Genomic DNA, 24,782 nt, shown 5'->3' on the forward strand with positions numbered 1-24,782 from the left:
AGTGTTCCTTTTTCTCCACATCCTCTCCAGCACTTGTCGTTACTTGATTTGTTGATGATAGCCAGTCTGACAGGTGTGAGATGGTACCTCATTGTTGTTTTGATTTGCATCTCTAGGATAATTAATGACTTGAGCATGTTTTCATATGTCTCTTGGCTTTCTGAATGTCCACTTTTGAAAAGTGTCTATTTAGGTCCTTCGCCCATTGCTTGCTTATTTTTAAACCTGCCATCTTCTTTAAAAACTCAACAATGGCTGGGGCGGGAGGGGAGGGAGGAGTCACACACTCAGAAAGAACTTACTTCCTAGTTCAAAGGGAGAAGTTTACATAGAAATAATTGACTATCTAAAGGAAAACAAAACAAAACAGGAAAACAAAAATAAACGATAGCAGATGAGCCCAATTGTGGACACTGGATTCCATTTCAGTTTTGTTTCTGCACATATTATTATTTGAATTTTCAGCAATTTTTAAAAATCAGTACTTTAAAATAATTTCCTCTATTCATTCAGCCAAGGCAAATCAGAAATGTAAACAGAAATACCAATTTTATTAGAAAACAACCACTACAAAGAAACTTCTCTGGTTTGTAAAGAATTGCTAGAAAGAACTCCCTAGATCTTTTGTTTTCTCTTATTTGGATCATTACCCAATAACTTTTAGTGGCCAAGAAGGGCTGCAGGTCACATCTCCTTTCCTCTTTGAGGGTCACGGTTGGCTGGTCTATTTAGAGTCCACAGATGCCCTTCTGTTGAGCCCATATCCCCCACCCTGCACCAGCCAATTCCTCAACATGACAAGAGAACTCGAGTGAGACCATTTCTATATGACATGGGATTCTAACAGGTAATTTTGGTGGACCACGGCCAACCAGCACTATCCCAGCACAGATCCAATCCGGGGTCCTATGCAATCTTTGTCCTTCCCTCTTTCCTCCTCAGGTGTCAGACCAACTCCTTCTCTTTAACCTCATTATCCTTCAGAGTTATTGTGCCCAATACTTTCCAAAGTCTAATTGTCTTAACTTCTGATCTTTACAGCATTGAACTGAAGCATTACTCATGAAAAGGGAAAGTATAAATTGCTTCATTTTTGAGGTAAAGCAGTATAAAATTAACTACATGGAATAAGCAGGAGAAATAGTTATGGTCTACAAGTAAAAACTTGACATATATATCACACATTTGCACCAGATATACAAGTCAATTTTAAAATTTGTTCATTTTTTTTCTACTTCAGAGCAATTCAGATATGGGAGATAATCCCTAAAAGATGCACACAGAGAAATCATATTTTAATTTACATCTTTGTAGGGATATCTGTATTATTTCCACACTCAGAACATTATGTTCTTAGTCCAGAGTTTTTAAAGTAGAAAAATTAATGTAAGGAGGCAAGAAAGCAGAGTATGCAGGGATAAATAGTCACAGGGTTAAGACAATTCTTGCAAGTCAAAGTTTTCATAATTTTATGATTTTTTTTATTTGAAAAACTGCTTAAACTTCTCTCTTAAGTTTAAATATTCCCAATTCAAGCTAGTCATAGGAAAAAGGCAAAGGCATATAGAATATCACAATAATTCTAGTGGTAATTAACCAAAATTTTAGCTTTAATCAAATTTTATTTATTGGAGATATGAAATGATCCTTGGAATTGGGGACTACATAATGAATACTTTCCTTTCGGATGAGGTTAATGTGTTCAATTTCATTGTGCAATTCCCTTCCTCGTCTTTGCCCTTTTCTTTTATGCACATAATTGGAAAATAAACTAAAACAACCAAAGTTTCTTGGGAATTGGCCTGAAAGAGAAACATTTCTCCCTGTTAGTGTTGCTATAATGGAAAGAAATAGCTTGAAATTGCATTTTCTTTTTAAGTAGAGAAAGAATTTGGATAGAATAGCAAATACTGATCTGAATATTTAAATGAGCATGCATTTGTTTATGTACAATCAAATTCTGTTTCAGAAACTAATAATTGAGAAAGAGTTACTAGGTTAACTCACTACAATAAGGGAAGAACAAGCCCCTCTGGACAAAAAAAAAAAAAAAAAAAAAGGGGGAAAAAAAAAAAAAAAAAAAAAGGAGGGAAAAATCACATTTAATAATGAGGCAGGGTGAAATAATAAATGAACAATAAAAATCAATATGAACAAAATTAATTGATGGGTTCAAAAGCAATGAAAGAAAAATGAATTCCAATGATTACATAATGTTAGCCAATCCACATCAAATACTCTATTAACAATGTACAGTAATTTCTAACTTGTGATTTCCTCATTTCTCATTTTAAAATTTAGTAAATTGTTAGTTGGTCAGAAAAAGTGACTCTACCATTAATACTAAATTAGTATTCCAAAGAGAGACAAATTATACAGAATATGGGGCATCCACCTATTTTAATAATAATAAATGATATCCAGCACTATGTAAATATAGGTAATGGTTAACTTCCACTTTATTTCTCAAAAGGCAATTAATAGTTTATTTCTTAACCCCCTCCAGTTTCAGTAGAGTTGGACCATAAATGGAAAGAAGACCAAGAGGAAAAGATTACAATCAGGACATACTTTCAAGTTGGAAGTCTAGGCACAAGGAGGTTATACGTGAACTAATATTTCAAGGGGCCATTGATTTTATGCTTTGAGTCAGTAATCTCCACTTGCCTTTCTGAATAGTGGCATGGTCCCCAAATTGGAGACTTATTGGAATTTATTTTACCTGAGATGGCTTTAAATCAGTAGACTCTTGACCCTGATATATCTCATGTGTGGTGCAGTAAAAAGAACAAACTGTGAGAGTGAGAGTGTGTGTGTGTGTGGGGGGGGAGGGGTGGTTCATGATCCTCATAGTTTCCGAGGAGGAATGACAGGTTTCTGCATGGACAACAACACATTCAGTAGTTTATGATGCACAGGTTGGAAGCAATCTTTAGGGAAACACTGCCAACTGGACCCCAAAGTTTAGAAGGGGAAGGAGGAAGTGTGGAATGGTGGGAAGGGAAAGCCTGAGGCTTTTTATCAGGCAGACTGGTGTTATTCTTGATTCTTTTTCCTATGGCACAGCCCATGTCCCACTGTGGGCAAGTCCTGCTGGCTTGACTTCCAAAAAATGTTTTCAGAATTGATCATTCCCCGACCCAGCCCCCACATATGGCCCTCACCCAGCTACAACCTAGTCCATTTCTTTACCTGGATTATTGCTACAGTCACCATTGCCCTCTTCCTCTCATTTAGCTGTGGTCTTTTTTCAAAACAGTGGCTTGAGAGGTCATTTTATTTTATTTTTTTAAAAATACATATAGTTTTTAGTTATCAAATGTACCTCAATAACGATGGGAAAAAAAGTTACAGATACAACTTCCCACAAACAGTGAATGTGCAATAAATGGTATCTATTACTACCACCTGCCCCTTGGTTTCCAAATCTGTCTCAGCCCTCATGTTAGAAGACCTTCCTGATTCTGAGTGCTTTCATAGACCAACTTCTATCTGACGCCAGGCTGATATGGACTTGACTTTCCATCTCACTTAGTCAAAGACTTCATAGTCCCGCCTCTGCCTACGCACATTCCCAAAGCCCCGCCAGACCCCTACATTCACACTCCCCACAAGCTCCTCAGCTTCACATCATGTTATACTTCCTTTCCCTCTTCCAGGGTTGCCCCTACCCCTCGCTCCTCCAAATCTGTTCCCTCACCTCCTTGAGCTCTTTGCTCATATCCCACCTTCAGTGGGGCTTTCCCTGCCACATTATTTTGAATGGCCATCCTTATCAACCCCTTCCCCAAGAACTTCCCATCGCCTGCCCTCATTCACTGTCTCCCGAAGAGACTCAATTTATGAATGTGTTAGTTATCTCTACTGGAATGTAACCTTCTGAGAGCAAGGTTTTTTTTTCCTATTTTTTTTTTGTTTGTTTGTTTTGTTTTGTTTTTCCCTTACTGGTTTACTGTCTCAGCTCAAATAATATTGCCATGTTTCAGTAAATATTTAGTAAATGAAATTACTTAAACCCTGGCTCTGCTACCCCTTAGTCATATACATATATTGCACTCAGATAAAACATGGAACCTGATCCAATAAACAATTATTTTTATCTTCAAGATCCTGGAAAGTTATATCTGCCATAATAATGGAATCTTATCCCTGATTTTGATATGACAGCTGTTCTAGGCCAGCACCATCAGTGTCTCTTACCTAATGTTTATTGGGGGAGGCATGTGTGGCAGAAACTGACAGTCCAGGTGGGGATAAGAAATCCTCTGGCCTCTTGTACATGTAACTACTAACGGTATTCAGTGGGATTAAAGGGCTCTGCACTGGTGAGTTTAGATGTGTAACTGGAAAGGGATGTGATCTTTTAATTTTTTAAATATATCTTCATTGATTTCAGAGAAACATCAATGACAAAAGAATCATTGATTGGCTGCCTCCTGCATGCCCACACTGGGGATTGAGCCCACAACCCAGGCATATACCCTGATTGGGAACTGAACCGTGGCCTCCTGGTTTATAGGTCAATGCTCAACCACTGAGCCAGGCTGGCTGGGCAAGGATTGGCACTTTCTTCAGAGCTGCCACCTCCCACTGTGTTCCTTACAACTCCCTTCCAATAAGATTGGCTCTGGAACTTTTTACCTCTCCTCTTCTCTTTTTAAATGAAAACAACAGGGATAATAAAAAATGCCAATCCTAAGACAATTTTGAAATTTAAAAATCTTTCCACTCTCCTATTACCATGGGCCCAGGCCAAGATCAGAAAGCTTATTACCAAGCAAGCAGTTAATACATAAATTAATTATTTCATTATTATTTGATTATTAACGTTGATAAAGTGTTAACAAAAGGAATTCCAGGTGAGCGGTAGAGGAAGAGTTAAAGCAGCTAAACTATCTTTTGCTGAAGAAATATCCTACCTTAAACTTTCTTTTTCTGTTTATTCCCAGGGAAGAACAAGGCAAACAACTCTTTGTGCTGAAATATGTGATCATGAGTGTTAGTGAGGAGAACTAAGATCGTCCCTGGGATTAGTGCAGAACCAGCACAGGAGATAAAGCCTCACAGGGGTGTGAAACAGCAGGGCAGTCCATGCAAAAGCAGCTGCGTGACTAGGACTTAAATTCAAAACAAACAAAGCAGGAACATGTTTTAATGTTTAGCCTCTGTCACCAAGTACTTGAGGGCAGGAGACCTTTACGTAAAACTTTCAGCTAGCAGGAAAACATTTTGTGTTTAATGAGGAAACACTCTGAGTAGTGGAGAAGCTGGTGAGAGGCTTTGGATAAGCACAGGGTGTGGAATCTGGAATCTTCCCTGGGGGTGGGGAAGTGTTGTCTCTGTGAGTTAAAGTCTCCAGATAAATTGGAAAGGCAGTCATTATTTAGCATCCCTAGGGCCAGGCCCTGGGTTTAACAGGTCATGCTGTGCAATGTCACAAAGCAGATTCTACTGCCTTATAATAGATGAAGAAAGTAGAACAAATTATTAAAGTTATCTATCAACTAAAGTGAAGCCAGGATCCAAAATCAAGTGTGCACGATTCAAAGCTAATTTTTTTTTTTTTGGAACAAAGTCGGTATTTCTTCCCCCTATACCAGTGATGGTGAACCTTTTGAGCTTGGCGTTTTGAAATATTTGCAACCATAGTAAAACAAAGACTTATATTTTTGATATTTATTTTACATATTTAAATGCCATTTAACAAAGAAAAATCAACCAAAACAATGAGTTCGCGTGTCACCTCTGACACGTGTGTCATAGGTTCGCCATCACTGCCCTATACTAATGTTTCCGAAGATGCTTTCATTAGAACATCTGTGACTTTTTTTAACATTTTCAGCATACATGGTATGAACTTGTGTGGTTGTGTGTGTTTTAAGTTACAGCCCAGAGGTAGCTAGTATTCTAATCAGGAAGCCAGGCACCAGAGGTGGTCCTGAGCATTGTTTCAGAAACCAGGATTTCTGCTCTTTTCCTCCAAGCAGCTCACTGAATGCCAGGTTGGGTTATTTTTTGTGAAATTAGTGGTTTGATAATCAGCAAAAATGATAGATGACATTGGAAAAGAGGTCTCAGTGGTGAAATGAAAGCTATTGAGGATATGTAGTTTGGCAAAACATCTTTTCAAGACACCTGCAGCCTGTAAGATGATGTATGACCACAGGGAGGCCTGTGACCTGAGCCCGGGAGAAGGCTAGAGCAGTGGTTCTCTACCTGTGGGTCGCGACCCCTTTGGGGGTCGAATAACCCTTTCACAGGGGTCACCTAAGATCATCGGAAAATACATATAATAATTCCATATTGTTTTTGTGATTAATCACTATGCTTTAATTGTGTTCAATTTTTAACAATGAAATTGGGGGTCACCACAACATGAAGAACTATATTAAAGTGTCATGGCATTGGAAAGGTTGAGAACCACTGCTCTAGAGTCTGGATCACTTAATGATCCTATGCCAGCCACTCGCTTAGGAGGCTTACTGTGGCCTGACTCTGAGTGTAGCTAAATCCTGCTTCCAGAACTATGCTACAGCTGCCCAAAGAGAACATGTTATTCAAGGCAGAGCAAGTCAGAGAGCTAGGACTTCATTGAGCTTATAGAAGCATGTGCATCAACAGAGCTGTGCCAACTTGCTACAATTATTCATTTAACAAAAATCTACCTGTGCACTCGACCTGGGACTCTGACTTTACTTCACTGTTTCAAGGTGCCAAAGCTATTTGAAAAGTAGCTATGTCTTATTTATCTCACTTTTCAGTGGTTGATGTTGTCTTTCAAAAATAATCGACAACAATGTGCATCCAACTTGGCTGAGGTCCGTCTACAATTCTCTTCCTTAGACCAGTGGTGTCAGAATCACGTGAGGTTTAGAATTCTTTACTCTCTCAGCATCTTGCATTTTCATGTTCTAGGGGCCGAACCTGAGCTTGAATTGGGAGGCGTTCCCCTAGTAATTTTTACACCCCGAGGACTCAGCTAATGAAGATACAACCAAGGGAGCACCAAGACCATTTGCTGACAGCTTTTCTCATGTAAAATCAGCAACCCAAGAGAGAAGAAACATGCTACAGACGGCTTGGTTTGAAAACCAAGATTGGTAAAGTAAGTGGCAATCTATAAAGCCCTCATCTCCTATAAGCTCTGTGCCATAAATTTGTGGTTATAGCTGTTTGCTTACCCATCTAGATGGAAATAGATCAAAACGAGCCTTTAGACCTTCAGCAATCTCATCCATGGCCAAAGATATTCCACTGTCACTTGGATGGGTAGGAATTATCAACAGCTTTCCAACGGACTATAGTCATCCATTTTCTATGACAACAATAACAACTGTTGGCCAAAAGCCCATCATATCAAATATCTCTTTGGAGGAAAACCAGTTGGGCTATTGGGCTACTGGGCTGCTTTTTCTCACATCAATAAGATGTCTGACTTTCATCCACTCATCAACTATTTATTATGAGCCTTTTGAAACTTCAGTAGTTTTAATTTCTAATAAATGCCATGAAAGATTACAGATGCAGAGGTCTAGGTCAGGACTTCTTTCTCCGAGTTGTCACTCATCATCAAACCATGACACGGAGGGAGACACTCCCTGGTACAGGAGTCAGAGATCTTGGGTCCAGGCACTGGCTACAAACTCAGTGGCAAGTCAGTAAAGCTCCTATTTCTTCTTTCAGAGAACAGGGAATAAAATGCTTGTCTCGCCTACTTTTCAGAACTTACTAATTAATTCATAATTATTTATTCACCATCTACTATACTCCAGGAATGTTTGCAGAACCTTGGTGATTCAGTTGGGAACAAGACACACAGGGGTGTTAAAAGTAGGTTTACAGTTGTAATACAAATAAATAATAGCAATGATTGATAAATAATAATATAAAAATAAGCTCTGTTTCACATACTCACAATGAACTGTAAACCTAATTTGCCCACCCCTGTATGAGATGGCTGCTCTAAAGTAGACTGATTCTAATAATCAGAAAAAAATGGATACATATAATGATCTATGAAACTTATTTTATATAAGCAGATAAATTTATATATGTGTATATTAATAGCTATATTATAGAGGCAAATATATGTGCACATATATCTTTAAAGTTTAAATGAAAGCCTTTTCTAATGATGCAGTGTATTTGTTTAGATTTCACATTGCATGATTTAAGATGAGAAAGGCAATAATCTAATAAAAGATATATTGCTCTAGACAAAACACCTAGTACATTAATAAAAGGTGTTGCCATATTTCATTAATGAAAAAATATCATTTTCTTCCAGGATGCATTCCTCAACATAGAAAACTTTCTAGTTTATGCTGCAACACTCTCTTACATATAGTAAAATTTATCATTAAGAGAATCCTCCTCCTTATTAATTTTTTCTTTACTTAAGAACTAAGATGTGTGCAGGCAGTCTCTAAGATGGCCTGAGTAACCCCTGTGTCCTTGTGTGATCCCTTCCTTTACGTGTGGGTTAGATTTAGCGACTCATTTCTGATAAACTGTATATAACCAAACTGGTGGGATGCCATTTACAAGATGAATTGTAAGAAAACTTTGGCTTACATCCTGGAAACACTCTCTTGCTATGGCTTTCCTTTGCCCTCTCCTTCCCTCTACTCCCTTTCTCCTCCTTCTCAGGCTCCCTCTCTCTCAGTTTAATCATCTATAGAGAGGCCTCTTGAAGGATCAGAGCCACATGAAGGAGAACTAAGGCTTCCCAGCCAACACCAGCACTGACTGTCAACCAAGTGAGTGTGCCTTTTTTGGAAGCAGACCATCCAGACAAATCCAGGTTTCAAATGATGTAGCCACACCCAATAGCTTGGGTGTGACTTCATGAGAGAGCCCCCTGAGTCAGGAAAACCCAGCTAAGCCATCCCTGACTTCCTCATTTAGAGTAACTGTGAGATAATGCTTGCTGTGTAAGCCACCAAGTTTTGGGTAATAACACAGGAATAAGTGACAAATACAGAATTCAAGGACTTTTGAGTACAGTATTATGAAAATGAGTAGATTCAGAATCTCATGCTTTATACACAAATTGAACTAGAATAATATGCTGATGTCATTTAGTACCTTCATCATGAAGAAATAAATTTGCCACTTACTTGAACACAATGGGATATGACTGATTTTCCTGATATCTACTGTGTCCATTGAATCAAACATAAATACTTCATAATCAGCTTCATTGAAACTCTATTTTTTATCAATGTATTAGTTAAAAGATTTTAAAAATGGCAGTCTTTTACCTCCAAAGAAGTACTTCTCTCCAGTTTTAACTTGAAGAGGACTGTTAGTGCGAACTGCGGATGCCTCATCTCCATCAATGGTGAGAATAGCAAAATTTTCCTTAGCAAGAAAACGAACCTCGTGCCACTGCCCATCGTTCAACCCAGAGCCTGTAAAGTACAAAAAATAGGAAATTTATTTTTTTAAGATGATTCAGGTTTAAACAATATTTAATATCAACAGAACTTTATAAGTAAATATTAGTTATATCTTAATGTAGGAAAATTCAGTGCTACTAACAATTGATATTTCACGTTTACTTAACATCATGTTTTATTCTGCATTGAACCAAATAAGGAATAATGTAATCCAAGTTAAGTAGATAGTATTAATGTGCCATTGTGGTATTTGGGAAAATGAATGAGATAAATAAAGTTGTTTGGAAGGTAATGATGAATCATTTAAATTTAATAACTTATTTTCTGGTTAGCTTTACTAGCCTCTACCATCATAAAATGGATTTATGACTTTTGTCTAATGTCTCTCTTTTTATAAACTGTTTTTGCATTATTAATTTTTCTCAATAAGAACATATGGAAAGTACAGTTGATAGAAATTAACTATTTTTATAGTTATTTGTGTTAATTGACCACTAATAAGCATGGCAAACAATACCAGGATTATCTGATCATTTACCAATAAGGTATCTTTATAATGAAATTGGTTATATTTAAGTAAATAGAAAGTAAAAAAATAAATCAACAACTCCCACCCCTAACAATCACATTTCACTGATGCTGAGGATAAAGATCTTGGGAAACAAAAATCATATCAAGCTCTCCATTACACAGGCAATAAAGTTTCTGTTTAATGTGTTTATTTTATGAAGAATAATTAGAAAATTAAGGAGCATATAGCGAATGGCCACCGAACATAAATATCTGGAAAGAGTTTAAGAAACACGAAGAGACAGAGAAGTTTATGAGGGTCAGAATGGCCTTCTTTGACCTTTTACAGTTCTGTGCTCTGTCAAGGGAAGCGATTTTGTGTTAGTCGGCTCCAGGTAGAATAATGCAGAGTCCACAGGTAGAAGTAACTTGAAGATAAGCCTAGCAGGTAAAGGCCTCAAAAAATGGAATGAGAGTAAATCAATAAAATGCTGATGACGGCTCCCAGGCTCTGGTCTGAGGTCTGCAAACAAAGCTTACAGACCAAAAGGCAGGCTGCTGCGGTCCATTTTGGTGCAGCCTGGTAACTAAAAATATTCTCACGTTTTTAACAATTAAAAATAAATAAAAATGTTAATTTACAGGCAACAATTATATAAAATTCACATTTCAGTGTCCATATAAAGTTTTATTGGACTGCAGGCACGCTCACTTGTTTCACATTGCCAAAGGCAGAGTAAAACAAACAGCAGCTACAGAGACTGTTTCCCTGGCAATGCCTTCACTATTTACTGTGTGGTCCTTGACAGAAAAAGCATAAACCAGTGGTTGCTTTATACTATCAAACAGGAATGCTACTTTAAAGAAAAACATTAAGGCCTGTTGAAACTTAGAAGATAGTCACATGTAGGTAGTATTTACTGACACATATCATTACAAATTATACTGGTAAATATCATTACAAAAATCACTTCTCAGGTATTCATTTTAGATGTTCAAATTTTAATTCAGTATTACATATTTGAGCGCATTTTATTTCAACAGAGGAAATTGAAATTCCTTGCTCTAAAGTAACATAGTAAATGACCTCCAAACTATGGAATATGTATAATACATATACACAGATAAATATAATTTTTTGGTGCTGAAATTACTATACAAATGTAAAACCTTATTCTAAAATTAAAATCAGGCTCTGGCTTGATAGCTCAACTGCTTAGAGTGTCATTCAGATACACCAAGGTTGCAGGTTCGATCCCTACAAGAATTAGCCAATGAATGCATAAATAAGTAAATCAATAAATAAGTGGGTCTCTCTCTCTCTCTCTCTCTCTCTCTCTCTCTCTCTCTCAAAATCAATAAAGCAGTTAAAAATAAAATTAAATTAAAATCAGTTAGCTGTCCGAAAAGTAGTAGTAATGTTTACTGAAAAACTTCCTTCTCAAGTAGTTGGCCTGTATCTTTACCATAACGTTTTTCTCTCAAGTACAAAACTGGGTTTAGTATGGATTAACCATAAAAGAGCCTGGTTTTGATTCTGGCTTTTGTTTTTCTTTACAATGTGATAAACCCTGCTTTAAAATGCAATTTGGGGTCAGGATCTCAAGTACATGAATCTTACAAATGTTCATTCCACTAATTTAATTCTAAATAATCACACATCAGAGGAAGTCACTTGTAAGATATCTTTAACTGACAGTGTCTCGTCCTATATGGTAGACCAAAAGGCCTTTCTAAAAATCCCTGTGAAAATCTTTTCTTCACAAAATTAATTTATGTAAGAAGATCATCAGCTTAATTGTTCATGGCAAAATATCTATTATTCCAATCAGATTAAAATAAAAAGGTTACTTTATTTTCTCCAGGAAACTTCATTACTAGAGACACTGGACTGAAGATAAAAGCAGCCTGTTGATAGCAGCCACTGCCACATCTGAGCCTGAACTGTGATTTCTATTCATTTTAGTTCCAATTATTATTTTGAACTTTTCATGTTAATAATCATCCAGAGGCGAGCTTCAGCAATCTGTGATAGGAATGGGCTGCAAATATAATGAAGCCCATTCTTCAACGGGGGAAAGAATTATCTAATTGCTCAAAATAAAATATGCTACTTATTTGAATTTTTCTTCATCTGCATGTTATTAAAAAAAAGTAATAGCCCAAAGGCTCACTCTAGAGACGAATCTAATTTCATGGTCTCTGTATATGCAAGTATTTATAGATACACTGTTCTAAGCTTTCTAGGGCAATCACTCTGGTAAGCACTTTACTTGCATTTAACTCACTTATAATTCACAGAAAATTAAAATATATAGATATATATTTCCCAAATAAGTAGTAGGTGAGATAACTGAATCTAATAAAATGTAAGCATCTGTAGCTAATAAATATCAGAATTTCAAATTATAATTCAGATATATCTGTTTGGTTCCAGAGGCTGAATTCTTACATCAAACACACAAATATAAACAACAACAACAACAAAAAGTATATCACTGTGCATCTGTGGTCAGTCGAGTTCTCTTCCACTGTGCACACACGGGCGCGCGTACACACACACACACACACACACACACACACATACACTTCAATTTGCTGCCACCACTGTACAGGAGCTCAGTTTCTGGTGATATCCTTGTCTCATGTAGTACGAGGGTTGCACGTACACTGAGACACCATCCAGTTTCAGCATTTGCACTGTCAGATTTCTGTTGTACTGGAAGATCACATACTATATGTCTTTCAGTATTTTCTCTATAGAAATATTTTAATTGCTTTTAGAGAGAGAGGAAGGGAGAGAGAGATGGAAACATTGAGAGAGAAACATCCATTGGCTGCCTCCTGCACGCCTCCTACTGGGGATTGAACCCACAACCTGGGCATGTGCCCTAACCAGGAATCTAACTGGGGACCTCTTGGTTGCATGGGACAATGCTCAACCAATTGAGACATACTGGACAGGGCTTTTAGTATTTTTTTAATATATATTTTATTGATTTTTTACAGAGAGGAAGTGAGAGGGATAGAGAGTCAGAAACATTGATGAGAGAGAATCATCGATCAGCTGCCTCCTGCACACTCGCTACTGGGGATGTGCCTGCAACCAAGGTACATGCCCTTGACCGGAATCGAACCCTGGACCCTTCAGTCCCCAGGCCGACGCTCTATCCAGTGAGCCAAACCAGCTAGGGCTTAGTATTTTTTTACACTGGTGTTTTTCTCTTAAAATTGTAATCAGTGTGGAAATCTTATCTACAGGGTTGAGAACAAATTCTAGCATTTTCTCTCAAGGCACATTAAAGTAAGTTCATGAGTATTAAAACCATCACTATATGTTGTGAAACTGAGCAAAGGGAGGTCTGTGTTGACTCTTCACTTTATCATGAGTGGATCAGTGCTCTTAAACCTGCTATCTTGTTATTAGCTTGTAGAGCTAAGACTCTAATCTAGACCTTTTGACATCCAAGAAGCAGTTTTCCCCACTATTCAGAAATCAGCTGTCAAATTTTATGATGAGAAAAAAAGAGGAGGCCATCGTTTCAGCATATTTCACCTCTGCCTGAGTCTATTCTCAGGGAGACTCAAACAACTTTGCATGAAAGACGGACTACAATAACATTATATGACCTCTCTTGCTGACTTGCTCCAAAATGTGTTTTCCCTTTATCACTTCCTAGACCATCTGCCATTTGGAAGAAGTAGTACAGAATTAGTTTTGCATCAGAGGAGCTATAAGAAATCACCCCTTTAAAGAATTTTACAAATTAACAATATTACTTAATAATTTTTAATTCATATGAAATGAAACATTAATGTCATTTAAGAACTTTTGAAATTCAATACCATATGGAAATCACTCAGAATACCACAGCTGATCAGATCATTGATATAAGATATAAACTTACAATAAATACTAATACATTTATTCTGGAAAGAAATGTACTATCATTCCAAGTTTTATTAAAAATACCAAAGAACATAAATCACAATGAACACATCACCAGATAGGACTGAAGCAGCACTTCTCCTTTGCTGTGAAAGAGGTGTTATTCCTCCACTCACTATCCTATAGCCAACGACTGTCCCTGAGAAGGGAGACACCCGCCAAGGACCCATACCTGCTACACAGTGGGTTCCTGATGGCTGGACCGTGGATCAGGACAGGCCTGATAAAGAAGGGTGCTGATGCTTGAGCTTAAAAAATAGACTTATGCCTCAAATTTCCTGAGTGCCCACACGTGCCTGGCGCCATCTACACACACTGCACGTGTAGCTGTACTGACTCTTCTCAAGAGTGAGCAGCAAGGGAGCCGAGCACAAGAAACAGTGTTGTAGTTAAGAGGGCTAGTCCAGGAGCCAGGGTTCTGCATTTGCTCCTGTCCTTGCTAACCCGGGCAGGTTACTTAACCTGAACCTCTCCGTGCCTCAGGTCTCTCTTCTCTAAAATGCATATAGCAATGTCCGCTTTATAGATTTCTTTTGAGGAACAAATGAATTAGTATTTCTAATAGCACTCGAACAGAGCCTGGTGACTAGGGAAGCAGTCGATCTATATCATTAGATCAAAAAATAAAGAAGCTTTGCCCAGCCAGCATTGCTCAGTAGTTGAGCATCAACCTATGAACCAGGAGGTCACTGTTCAATTCCCAGTCAGGGTACATGTCCATGTTGCAGACTTAATCCCCAGTGTGGGGGTGCAGGAGGCAGCCGTTTTCATAGAAGAGGAAGCTGAAACTTAAGTTGAGTACTTTTCTTTGGATTATTGCCTCACAATTACAAATATAGGTATATTTGTCATAAATATCCTTCTAAACAAGTGTAATGAACTTTAACAAGGTGGACATCACAAATATCCACATTTGGGGCACCTGAAAAGAAAAAGTCCTAATGTTATGCTAATGGGCATTTGAAGCTTAGAAAAATGTGTCCAGTGACAACATTAAACGTGGGAAAAATTCCTGTATTCAAACAACTTCGAGGTAAAGATAACTTGTTCTGCAAAAAATGTGCCAGAAGTCTGACAAGGTTAAGACAAGGACACTGCTGTTAAAGGTGCATTTAAAAGTTTATAGATGCGAGTTAGTCAAAAGGTACTCTCAGTGATCTTGCTGGGCAAGTGGGGGGACTGCCCTATATTGGGGATGATATTCTATTCAGGCACATATGAAACATGCCCCTATAAGAGACTGAGCTAGATAGAGAAGGAGCGTTTGGCCTACAGAGCCACCCTTAGTCGGGTAGAATAGAACAATGGTCAAGTGCATGGATTCAAGTCAGACATCAAGATACAAATCTCATTTCTGCTCACCTAATAGCTGGGCCTCCCGCAAGTTAACCTCTTTATGCCTCAGTTCCCTTCTCTGTGAAATGGAGATAACAGAGTATCTGCTCCATAGGGCTGTTGTGAGGACTAAGGGCATATATTATCTTTTCGAGCAGTACCTGGCACATAATTAACATTTGGTAAATATTAGCTATTATTTCTTATTCAGAGTAAGCATAGCTCTCTACATATCAACTTGTATTGTTGAACTTTAATTCTATAATCATTAGCTGTTATGAAATTATTACAATTGGTTTTCTTTATGAATACGTCCCTCCTCAATATAAATCTAGTAGTGTAATATCAGTGGTGAGGAATTTGAATATTTGGACAGGTAGCTCCCAATATATCTCTTGTTATTATAAAATTCAACTGTTTTTGAAGCCAATCTTGAGCAAAACGAGTTTTGTAAAACTAGATTATTTAATATATGTGATTCTGAATGTCTGTGTAATATTTTCAAAAATTAAATCCAATTTCAAGCAAGGATGTCTCATGATGACTGACTTTGAGGAGATTGAGATATACCACAGTATACATTTTCTAAAATATTTTTGTTTAAAAAAAACATACTATTGCAACACTTTGATTTAATTTTAAACTGAAAGATTATTTGATGTTATTTTATAATAGATCCCTCCATTTCTTCACCAATTCCTAATGATGAAAACTTTTCAGCTGTACATTACAAAAGGAAACCAGTATTTTCACAAAGACATTTTTTTAAAACCAACATCTTTAAAATCATATTCCACCTTCTGGTCTTAATTTTTTTCATAAGATGGCTAAATTGTTTTACAATATTTTCTCTAACATCTCCCTAACTTGTAATTGTTAGAAAGGCTTGTTTAGTATGCAAATGTAAAATGTTAATGAAGCATATTCTATCTAGGCTGTCTCTCTAATAGCATTATTTTTAAAGTGAGACTCCTGAGGTGGTTGCTTTGATTGAACTAGAAGAAACAGATGTTCCTCTTATTAAAGACAAGAAGACTGGTTTAATGAATATTGAAAAAAGAAAGTATTTAAAATACAGTAGCAAACCAAGATATAACATCTGTTTCAATATGTTTCAAATCAAATTACAGTGACTAGAGTTTTCAATCTTTTTGCTCAATCCTCAATCTTGAAAGAAAAATGTCCTGGAATATGAATCCATCTTTAGGCAGTTATGTGGTTCTCTGATATGTAATATACCTCATAAGTTATCAGTTAACTATTTATGCAATAATAAAGAAAAGGAAGTATGCATCTCTATATAAACATGTCACATACTATGTCTTTTTTATCTACATAAATTCTATATCATTGGGAAATTGATTCAAATTAATCTTGCTCACTTCTACATGCCAATACAAACTACCTTCTATAATATATGACCAATTACAATCAGACAGAACATGAAATAAGGTTCTTGGGCAGGCACAGTATACTTCTATTTTTTTAAGCTGAAGAAACAGCTAAATGTGTTTCTGTCTCGGTATAGACAGAATGTCACCTTAGAACATGCCTTTTCTGAAAGAGCCACTAGAATGGAACCTTTCACTAGACTAATACACTGGGGAGAGCACACTTCATCACATTTTTCAGGAGTGGCTAGAAATGACCCAGTTGCTTATTTAATATGTAGAATCTTAGGGATGGGCAGAGTCTTTCCTTTCAGGCACCCAGAATCTTCTGAGGAAAAAAAAAGGCTCAGATTAATCAATTTTATTGCCTTGTCTGCAAGTTATTCATTTGGGGGAACTTTTAAAGTTCTACACTGAAACCTCCAAATCATTGCCAAGGAAATTAAAGCTCAAAATAAATGGAGATATATACCATGCCATCCTAGTAAAAATTCCAATATTGGCCTTTATAGGAAAATATATATAATATTATACAATGTATAAGGAAATATAAACAAACTTAAATATTTAAAAAATAAGGATAAGGCAAAAAGAAAAACAAAATTAGGAGCTATATCACATGTTTTAAAGACTTGCTATAAAAGTATAATAATTCACAAAGAGATCAGAAATAGACCCATGCATACGTGGTTCATTATATTTTTGACAAGGCATAAGGCAACTCAATGGAGAAAGATAAGGTGTTTTTGTTTGTTTCTTCATTTTTAAATTACGTGGGAACACTGAATGAATGTAGGGGGGAAATGTATCTCAATTTTCACCATTCACAATACATGAAAGTGAATTCTAGATGGGTTTTAGACCCAAACACAAAAGTCCTACTACAAAACTCCTGAAAGATAACAGAATACCTTCAGGGTTTGGGGGTTATCAGAGATTTCTTACGTCATTAAAATCACCTGTTAAATTTGGCTTCACCAAAATGCTGTATCCCTGCTTATCACTGGACATGGTTCAGAAAATTCAAGGCAAGACAGAGAGCAAAACAAAATAAACACATATAAGAGGACATCCTATATAATAAAAGCCTAATATGCAAATTGTCCCCTTCAATTGCTTGCTATGATGTGCGCTGACCACCAGGGGGCTTCATGGAACATGGAGAGCGTTGGCAACGTGGTGCTGGGCAGCGGGCAGCAGTGCCTCCACTGCTGGCCCCAATGGGCCCCGATGAGAGCCTGGTGGGATGGTGGAGCAGGTTAGTGGGCAGTGCCAGGCCAAGGCGGGTGGGAACGGGGCCCGATTGCTCCGCCGATCACCCCACAGGCGGCAACTAGCAGCAGCTCTAACACTTTCATTACAGAGAAGGAGCAAATAGCAATATTAAAATATTTCTTCTAATTATTTTCCTTTCAGTGTGCACAAATCTGTGCACCAGGCCACTAGTATTACAATAATACACTAAAAGCTCTTAAAGTCAATAATTGAAAGATAAAACTGGGCAAAAGTCACATCATACATAAAGATGTATTAATCCCCCATAAACACATGAACAATTGCTTGACATCATTAGTCATTAAGGGACTAAAACCACAATGACATGCATTTTACAACCTCTTCAGTGGCTAAAAGTAAGGATCTGGGTTAATCTGTACTTTTGTACATTGCTGGTGGTATGTAATTTTGTTCAATCATTTTGGAAAATTGGAAGTTTTAAAATTATTAATCCTATAGCCTAGCAATTCCCCTCCCAAATATTTACCCACCAAAATAAAAATATATGTTGTAAAAACGTTTATATAGGAATTTTTTGGTATCTTTATTCATAATAGGCCCATGTTCCTCAGTGCAAGAAAGCTTAGGTCAACTTCTTTCAGGCCCAAGTTATAATGTTGGCAGCCATTTGTTCAGTGTTAAAGAATCAATGTATGTATGTATTAATCAAGGTAACTTTAAACAGAAACACACATAAAACAAGGTTATGTACTGATCAATTGATGCAAATGTTGGGATCAGAGGACTGTAGGAACCTAACCCTGTATTTCTTGTAGGAGCAATGAATGATTCAGTGTTCACTAAGTCAGTGTTCGCAATGACCATATAGAACATAACTCTTGTGCAATGAATGGATTTAGGGAGACAAGACTGAAAGCAGGGAGGCCTACTAGGAAGCCTGTACAGTAAGTAAAACAAGAGAAGATGGAGGCTTGGACCAAGGTTAGCATTGAAGAAAAGTGTTCAGATTTGTCATATATTTTGTAGGTACCATTGGCAGATCTGACTCATTAATTGGTTATCAAATATTTGATAACAAGACAAATATGAGACTTAAACAATGGAGGGGAAAGCAATGTCATTTAATTAATCAGAGAGTGGGGTAGGGAGTCAATGTTGGGTATGTCCATTAGAAATCTAAGTAGAAATGTCAGGCAGACTGTTGTACATTTGTGTGTGAGGTTCAAAGAAGTCAGGTCTAGACATAGGCATTTGATGGCATGAGCATAAATCAGAGGGCTAGATAAGCTTACCTAGAGAGACAATTAAGACAGAGAAGAGAAGAGAGGTGGAGGACTCTAAACTTAACAAGCTGGAAAGAGGATAAAGGTCCAGGAAAGAAGACTGACAAATAGTAGCAAGTGAAACAGGAAAACAAACAAACAGGAAAATGTGTTGAGAGATTGTTCCAAGGAGGGATGTGCTACTAGTAAACCTTTCAAGTGCTTCTGAGATATCAAGTAAAACAAGGACAAGATTTGGAAATATGGAGGTCCATGGTAACTGGAGTGGGGTGAGGAGACTATGAAAGATGGGAAATGCAAGGAGAGAGAATATATAATCCTTGAGTAGTTTAGCTACACGGTGAAATAATTTTGGGTATAGTCTATATTGAAAACCATGATTCCTGGCCTATGAAAAATCCTGATTCAGAAATACTAAAAGTGTATATAAAATAGCAGGGGTTTAGCTCTTTGTTCAGGTTAAGAACCATTTTTCATAGAGTCCATAATCTTTTAATTGTACCACCTGACTTCACTGGGCAACGAGAATATTATCAACTTAGTTATGCTTTCTGGAGTCATTTTTCTTATTCTATTTTTTACATTTAATGGCTTATAGATTATATTTTCTATTCCTTAACTAAAAAAATAAATATGGCAGTTAGTTGGTTTAAATTTAATTATGTATTATTATTGTTTATAGTCACTGTTTGGTTTCTGTTATATTTTATGTTTATGTTTTTATCTTTACTGTGGAAAGTATTACAGATTCCCCCCCCCCATTGACCCCTTGTTTCTGTTTTAAATAGAAAATTATTGATGTGAAATTATTATGGCATTTGGGGAAAATAATTTGTCATTATTAACATTAAAATTTATTTTTTAAATTTAAACTAAGTCATATTTAGTCTTTTATCTTTGTTTCACATATGTCTCAGTTAAATTGCAGTCTCTTACAATTTTCTCTAAAGGCACAAAATCATTCTTGTTTATAGGAAACTGACACTGTCCAAATGGCCAGGGCTTTCCAGTCAATTCCTCTTTTTCCAAGGGCATAGCCATGTGCAATGCTGTAGAGCGTGTTAAAGAAAAGGGTGATGATTCTCGCTCTCAAGAAGTTTGCCTCATTGTGCTCTCTAGTGAGATCTAAATACTTAAACATACGTTTTCAAAATTTCCATGAAATATTCCCTATATTTCATAAGCTGGAGTTGCATGGCACAAGGAAAAGATTAAAAAAAAACACATAGAGAAGGCAGAATGTAGATGAGATAATTTTCATATCCAACTGGAGGTCATTGACAAGCAGTAATATCAAATGTGGATGTACGCTGATTTTCTGTAGCCTAGTTGTAATACGCTGTTCGAAATGTTGGTCCCCCATCTTCATGGCTGCTAGAGAAGGGGATAGAATGAGAGCACATGACCTTGTCAGTGTCCCAAAGGCTACATGATATATTGGAGGGGGACTGTTCTTCTGTCACAGAAGTAATATTAAAAAATACCATAGAGGCCCTAACCAGTTTGGCTCAGTGGATAGAGTGTCGGCCTGCAGACTGAAAGGTCCCAGGTTCGATTCCCGTCAAGGGCATGTATCTTGGTTGTGGGCACATCCCCAGTAGGAGGTGTGCAGGAGGCAGCTATCGATGTTTCTCTCCCATTGGTGTTTCTAACTCTCTATCCCTCTCCCTTCCTCTCTGTAAAAAATCAATAAAATATATATTTAAAAAAATACCATAGAGAAAGAATACTAGAATACCATAAATGAAGATAATGGAAATTTAGTTAATTCTTCAATCCTTTTTCTTATTTTTCTAAATGTTGATAACAAATTAAAAGCTTAGAATGAACAACTGTCAGAATTTAAGATTGGGTTTCTTTAAAACAGTACACATCATGAAATTCTCTCTTTTCTTTTAAATATTGTTGAAAGTGGTCGTTTCATATTAACCACAGAGGACTGTAATTTTAAGTGGCTTCGGTTCATTAGAGGCTTTTTACACCTGTGTGTGCTGAAGAACCACAGTTTCTCCTCAGAGGCTATCCAGCCACTCACAGCTCAGACTCTCATGAGTTCAGAGAACAATCATAATCGGAGTCCTGCCGTAGAAGAGAGATATTAAAATGTTATGTTGAGGGGCAATCCTTTATAATTTGAGTGTAAATCATTATTTTTAAATTACATCCTAAAATGCCCAATTGAACCACAGTTTTTCATTTCAGACAATTCTGAATTACTGCCCTTTAATAGAACTGGTTTTACACTTGCCTCTGAATAATTTTTATCCTTTACTCAAAGCAGTGCCTAAATAATTTTTTAAGCCACAGACATAGGCAAAAAAAATCTGTCTCTGCTTTTCACAGTAGCAATTTTTCTGCAAACCTCTCTACTACTTTTTCTACCACGTGACTCCTAGCGAGAGAGGCAGCTTCTGCTATTTTGGTTCAATGGTCTCCTCCAACTGTGAGCACTGAACCATGAAGGGCACATCTCCATATATTTATGAACTATTTCTTCTGTAATCTTCAATTCAACAACAATCCATTTTGAGTGTCAACTGCCCTCTGGTAGTTTTTCTCACTTTTGGTGGCAAAATGGGATTGGAAAAATGCTACAAGTGAGCATGGTAAAAATAATATTTGTGTGACTCAAGTTTCACATATATTTAGGCTATAAATTTATTCCAGTCATCCCTTCTTGTGGATTTTAACCTAAATGTGATAGGTGTTAAACAAGATAAAAATTAAAGCTAATATTTTTAAAAATTAATATATTTAGTATATCATAATTTTGAAAAATAGCTGTTTTACTTTTTAGTATGATTTCATGGATTGATATTATATACATAGATTGTGTGTGTGTGTGTGCATGCATGTGTATACGTGCACAGATATGTAAGTCCATTACATGCCACATAAGATGGAAATATAATGTTAGAATCTGGATAGCATGGGTACTAATATTACCTGAGAAAATTACTTTACTTCTCTGTCCCAGAAATTATCACTAAAATAAATGATTCATACCTACTGACTATAAGATTCCTCTCAGCTCTAGACACTTAAAATAAGACTGAAATATATTCCTATGCTGTATAGGGTAACAGAAAATCACTGACAATGTATCAATTTGATAAAGTCATGTTGAGCACATTAGCTGAAGTTGATTACTTTGGTCTATAACTCTGTACTTGCCCTTACGGGTGACTCTACACATTAAACACAATGGTCATGCATACCCAAAGTAGATTAAAGAGGCTGCCTGAGATGAAAGGAGAGAAATCACACTGAAAATAGAGATAGTTATTTAAATTGTCTACTTTCGTGGATAGGAGATGGTAGCTGCTGGTAGCTTAATGGAAAGTTGGGAGTATATAGATGGCAGACCAGGGAGATGAAGCCAGTGCCACAGAAAAAAACAAACAAAACAAAACAAAACAAACAAACAAACAAAAAACAAACCTATGATCTGAAAGGCAATTCTTTGCTATTTCTGTGATTTAACCTAAGTAGTAAAGTCACAGGAAGTCCTGGTAAATTGAAGATAGAGGTATGGTTTTCAGTAAGAGAATTTGTCCCTTACTGCAGAATTCTCTGGAATACTAACCGTGGGATAGTGAAAAGATGCCGCCCAGCAGTATCCCTCAAGGGGAATTCCCTGAGGGAATTTGTGTTAGATTAGGTACCCTGAAGCACTAAACTTCTATGATATGATGAACAGTGATTATTTTCTTATTAACAGGTCACGTCCTATCTCTTTCTAAAGTTAACATTAATAACATCTACAGATGGATTTTTTTTCTTGACATACAGCACAATTATATTTCGTTAGTAGTTATTTACTGAACATTGTTTCGTGTTGGTTGCTAGATGAGCAAACCTTTAACACCAATTACTGAATTTAGAAACTATCTGGGGTTTTGATAATGTTCTGTCTCTTGATATAAGCAATGATTACATGAGCATATTCAGTTTTTCAAACAACTCAGTGAGCTGTGCATTCCTGATTTGTACATGTTCTATATGTACAGTATAGAGGATACCTGGGAGATATTTCAGGTTTGGTTCCAGACCATCTCAATAAACTGACTGTTGCAATAAAGCAAGTCCTAATATTTTTGCTGATGGAGGGTTTTGCCTTCGATTTGTAAAAAATGCAACATCTGTGTAGTGCAATAAAGCAAAAAGCCAATAAAACGATGTATGCCTGTATATCAGTAAAAGTTAAAAATAATTCAAGATAAGACTCTATGGAGTACAGAACCTCATTGAAATACCTTAGCCATGTAGAAATGTTGGTGTTGCTGTTATCTTTAAGGCCATGAGATAGATGTGTACTGAAGCCATCAAAAACTTATGAAGTATGCACACAATTATAGAATATTAGAGCAATAACAATTTAGCTATCAATACCAATAATTTAACATGAAGTATCGTATATAAGAAAATAAAAGATATTTAGGGACTGTGTTAAGGTAGAGAAAGACATCATAACATCATAAAAATTCTGAGGGGACTTCAGGACACATTCAGGGCTTTAAAAGGTTATGTCACTTTTTAAATTATGTTTAATTTCATTTCTAAACTTAATGGCTTTCCTTTTCTTGATTAACTTATCAACCATGATTACAACCCTTTTGTGTCTCACAGTTATAGGGAGTATAAACTGTTTTAACTCATAGAGCCAAAATACTTAAAGGAGCTCCTGCCCCCCCCCCTCAAAATTATCCTTTGACATAAAAATATGTACTTTCTTTTTTTTCTGTTTCTTTTTTAAATTATATAGAGTCTACCATCTTTCCTTCATATAAAATTACTCTCTTAGGTGTTCTTGGTTTCCATTTTTCTTGAGCTCGCCATGTCTGTATCTCTTAGACAGAAAAGTATAACTGGATGCTTAAATATACTAATGTTTAGGTCTTGCAAGCTCACCACTGTCATAGTTCATTTAGTCAAAATATTCTCAGTCTATTTTCTTATTTCTGATAATCTGAGAGAGAATAATTTCATTGGAAACTATGGCTCACAATGCCAATGATTCTCCAGAGAGACTAAGCCCTTTGGTGGCTGGGGTTATAAATTTGAAAGAGCATATATGTAACTTGAGAAAGGAAATTCAAGTGGCTGATAACTGACTTATGCAGATTATACTTTTTATACATATTTTTATATTCTCCGTATTTATATAATATATACTTATGTAGAGCACACTATATCCATATTATCTATAATAATAAAAGTGCAATATGCTAATTAGACCGGACGTTCTTCTGGACGACCTTCAGACTAAGCCAGGTCTGCAAGGGAAGCCTGAGTCCTGGGTGCCTGCTGGTGGCCAGAGGGAAGCCCAGATCCCAGGTGCTGGAGGGAAGCCTGGGTCCCAGGGGCCAGAGGGAAGCTGGTGCCGGCAGCTGGGGAAAGGAAGGCCTACTCTTGCACGAATTTCATGCACTGGGCCTCTAGTCTACTAGAAACATAGAATATACACTAAGGCTAAACTCAGTGTCCCCTTTGTATCTATCTGTCTTCAATAAGTGTCTTAAGTATTCACATACTAATGAATTCCCAAGTTAAAGCCATATTCTCTGAAAACAAAGAGGAATAAGAAGACCAAATTCAGGATGAAGAAGGTGAAACAGTATGCCAAAATGAGCTGATTGAGTAGCTTTTGGCCTAAAGTTGACTTTGGCTGTAACCT

At 36.7% G+C, this 24,782-nt stretch overlaps 1 protein-coding gene across 1 annotated transcript in view; it reads right to left on the reverse strand.

Annotated features, from left to right (window-relative positions):
- The window catches only part of CNTNAP2 (contactin associated protein-like 2), a 1,235,176-nt gene that overhangs the window by 827,582 nt on the left and 382,812 nt on the right, over window positions 1-24,782 (reverse strand). The window contains exon 8 of the mRNA XM_015572712.1: window positions 9,264-9,413. Within this exon, the coding sequence (XP_015428198.1) occupies window positions 9,264-9,413 (150 nt within the window). The remainder of the gene's footprint in view (window positions 1-9,263; window positions 9,414-24,782) is intronic.

The sequence above is a fragment of the Myotis davidii genome, unplaced genomic scaffold, assembly GCF_000327345.1.
Source record: "Myotis davidii unplaced genomic scaffold, ASM32734v1 scaffold49, whole genome shotgun sequence".
Classification (NCBI taxonomy): domain Eukaryota; kingdom Metazoa; phylum Chordata; class Mammalia; order Chiroptera; family Vespertilionidae; genus Myotis; species Myotis davidii.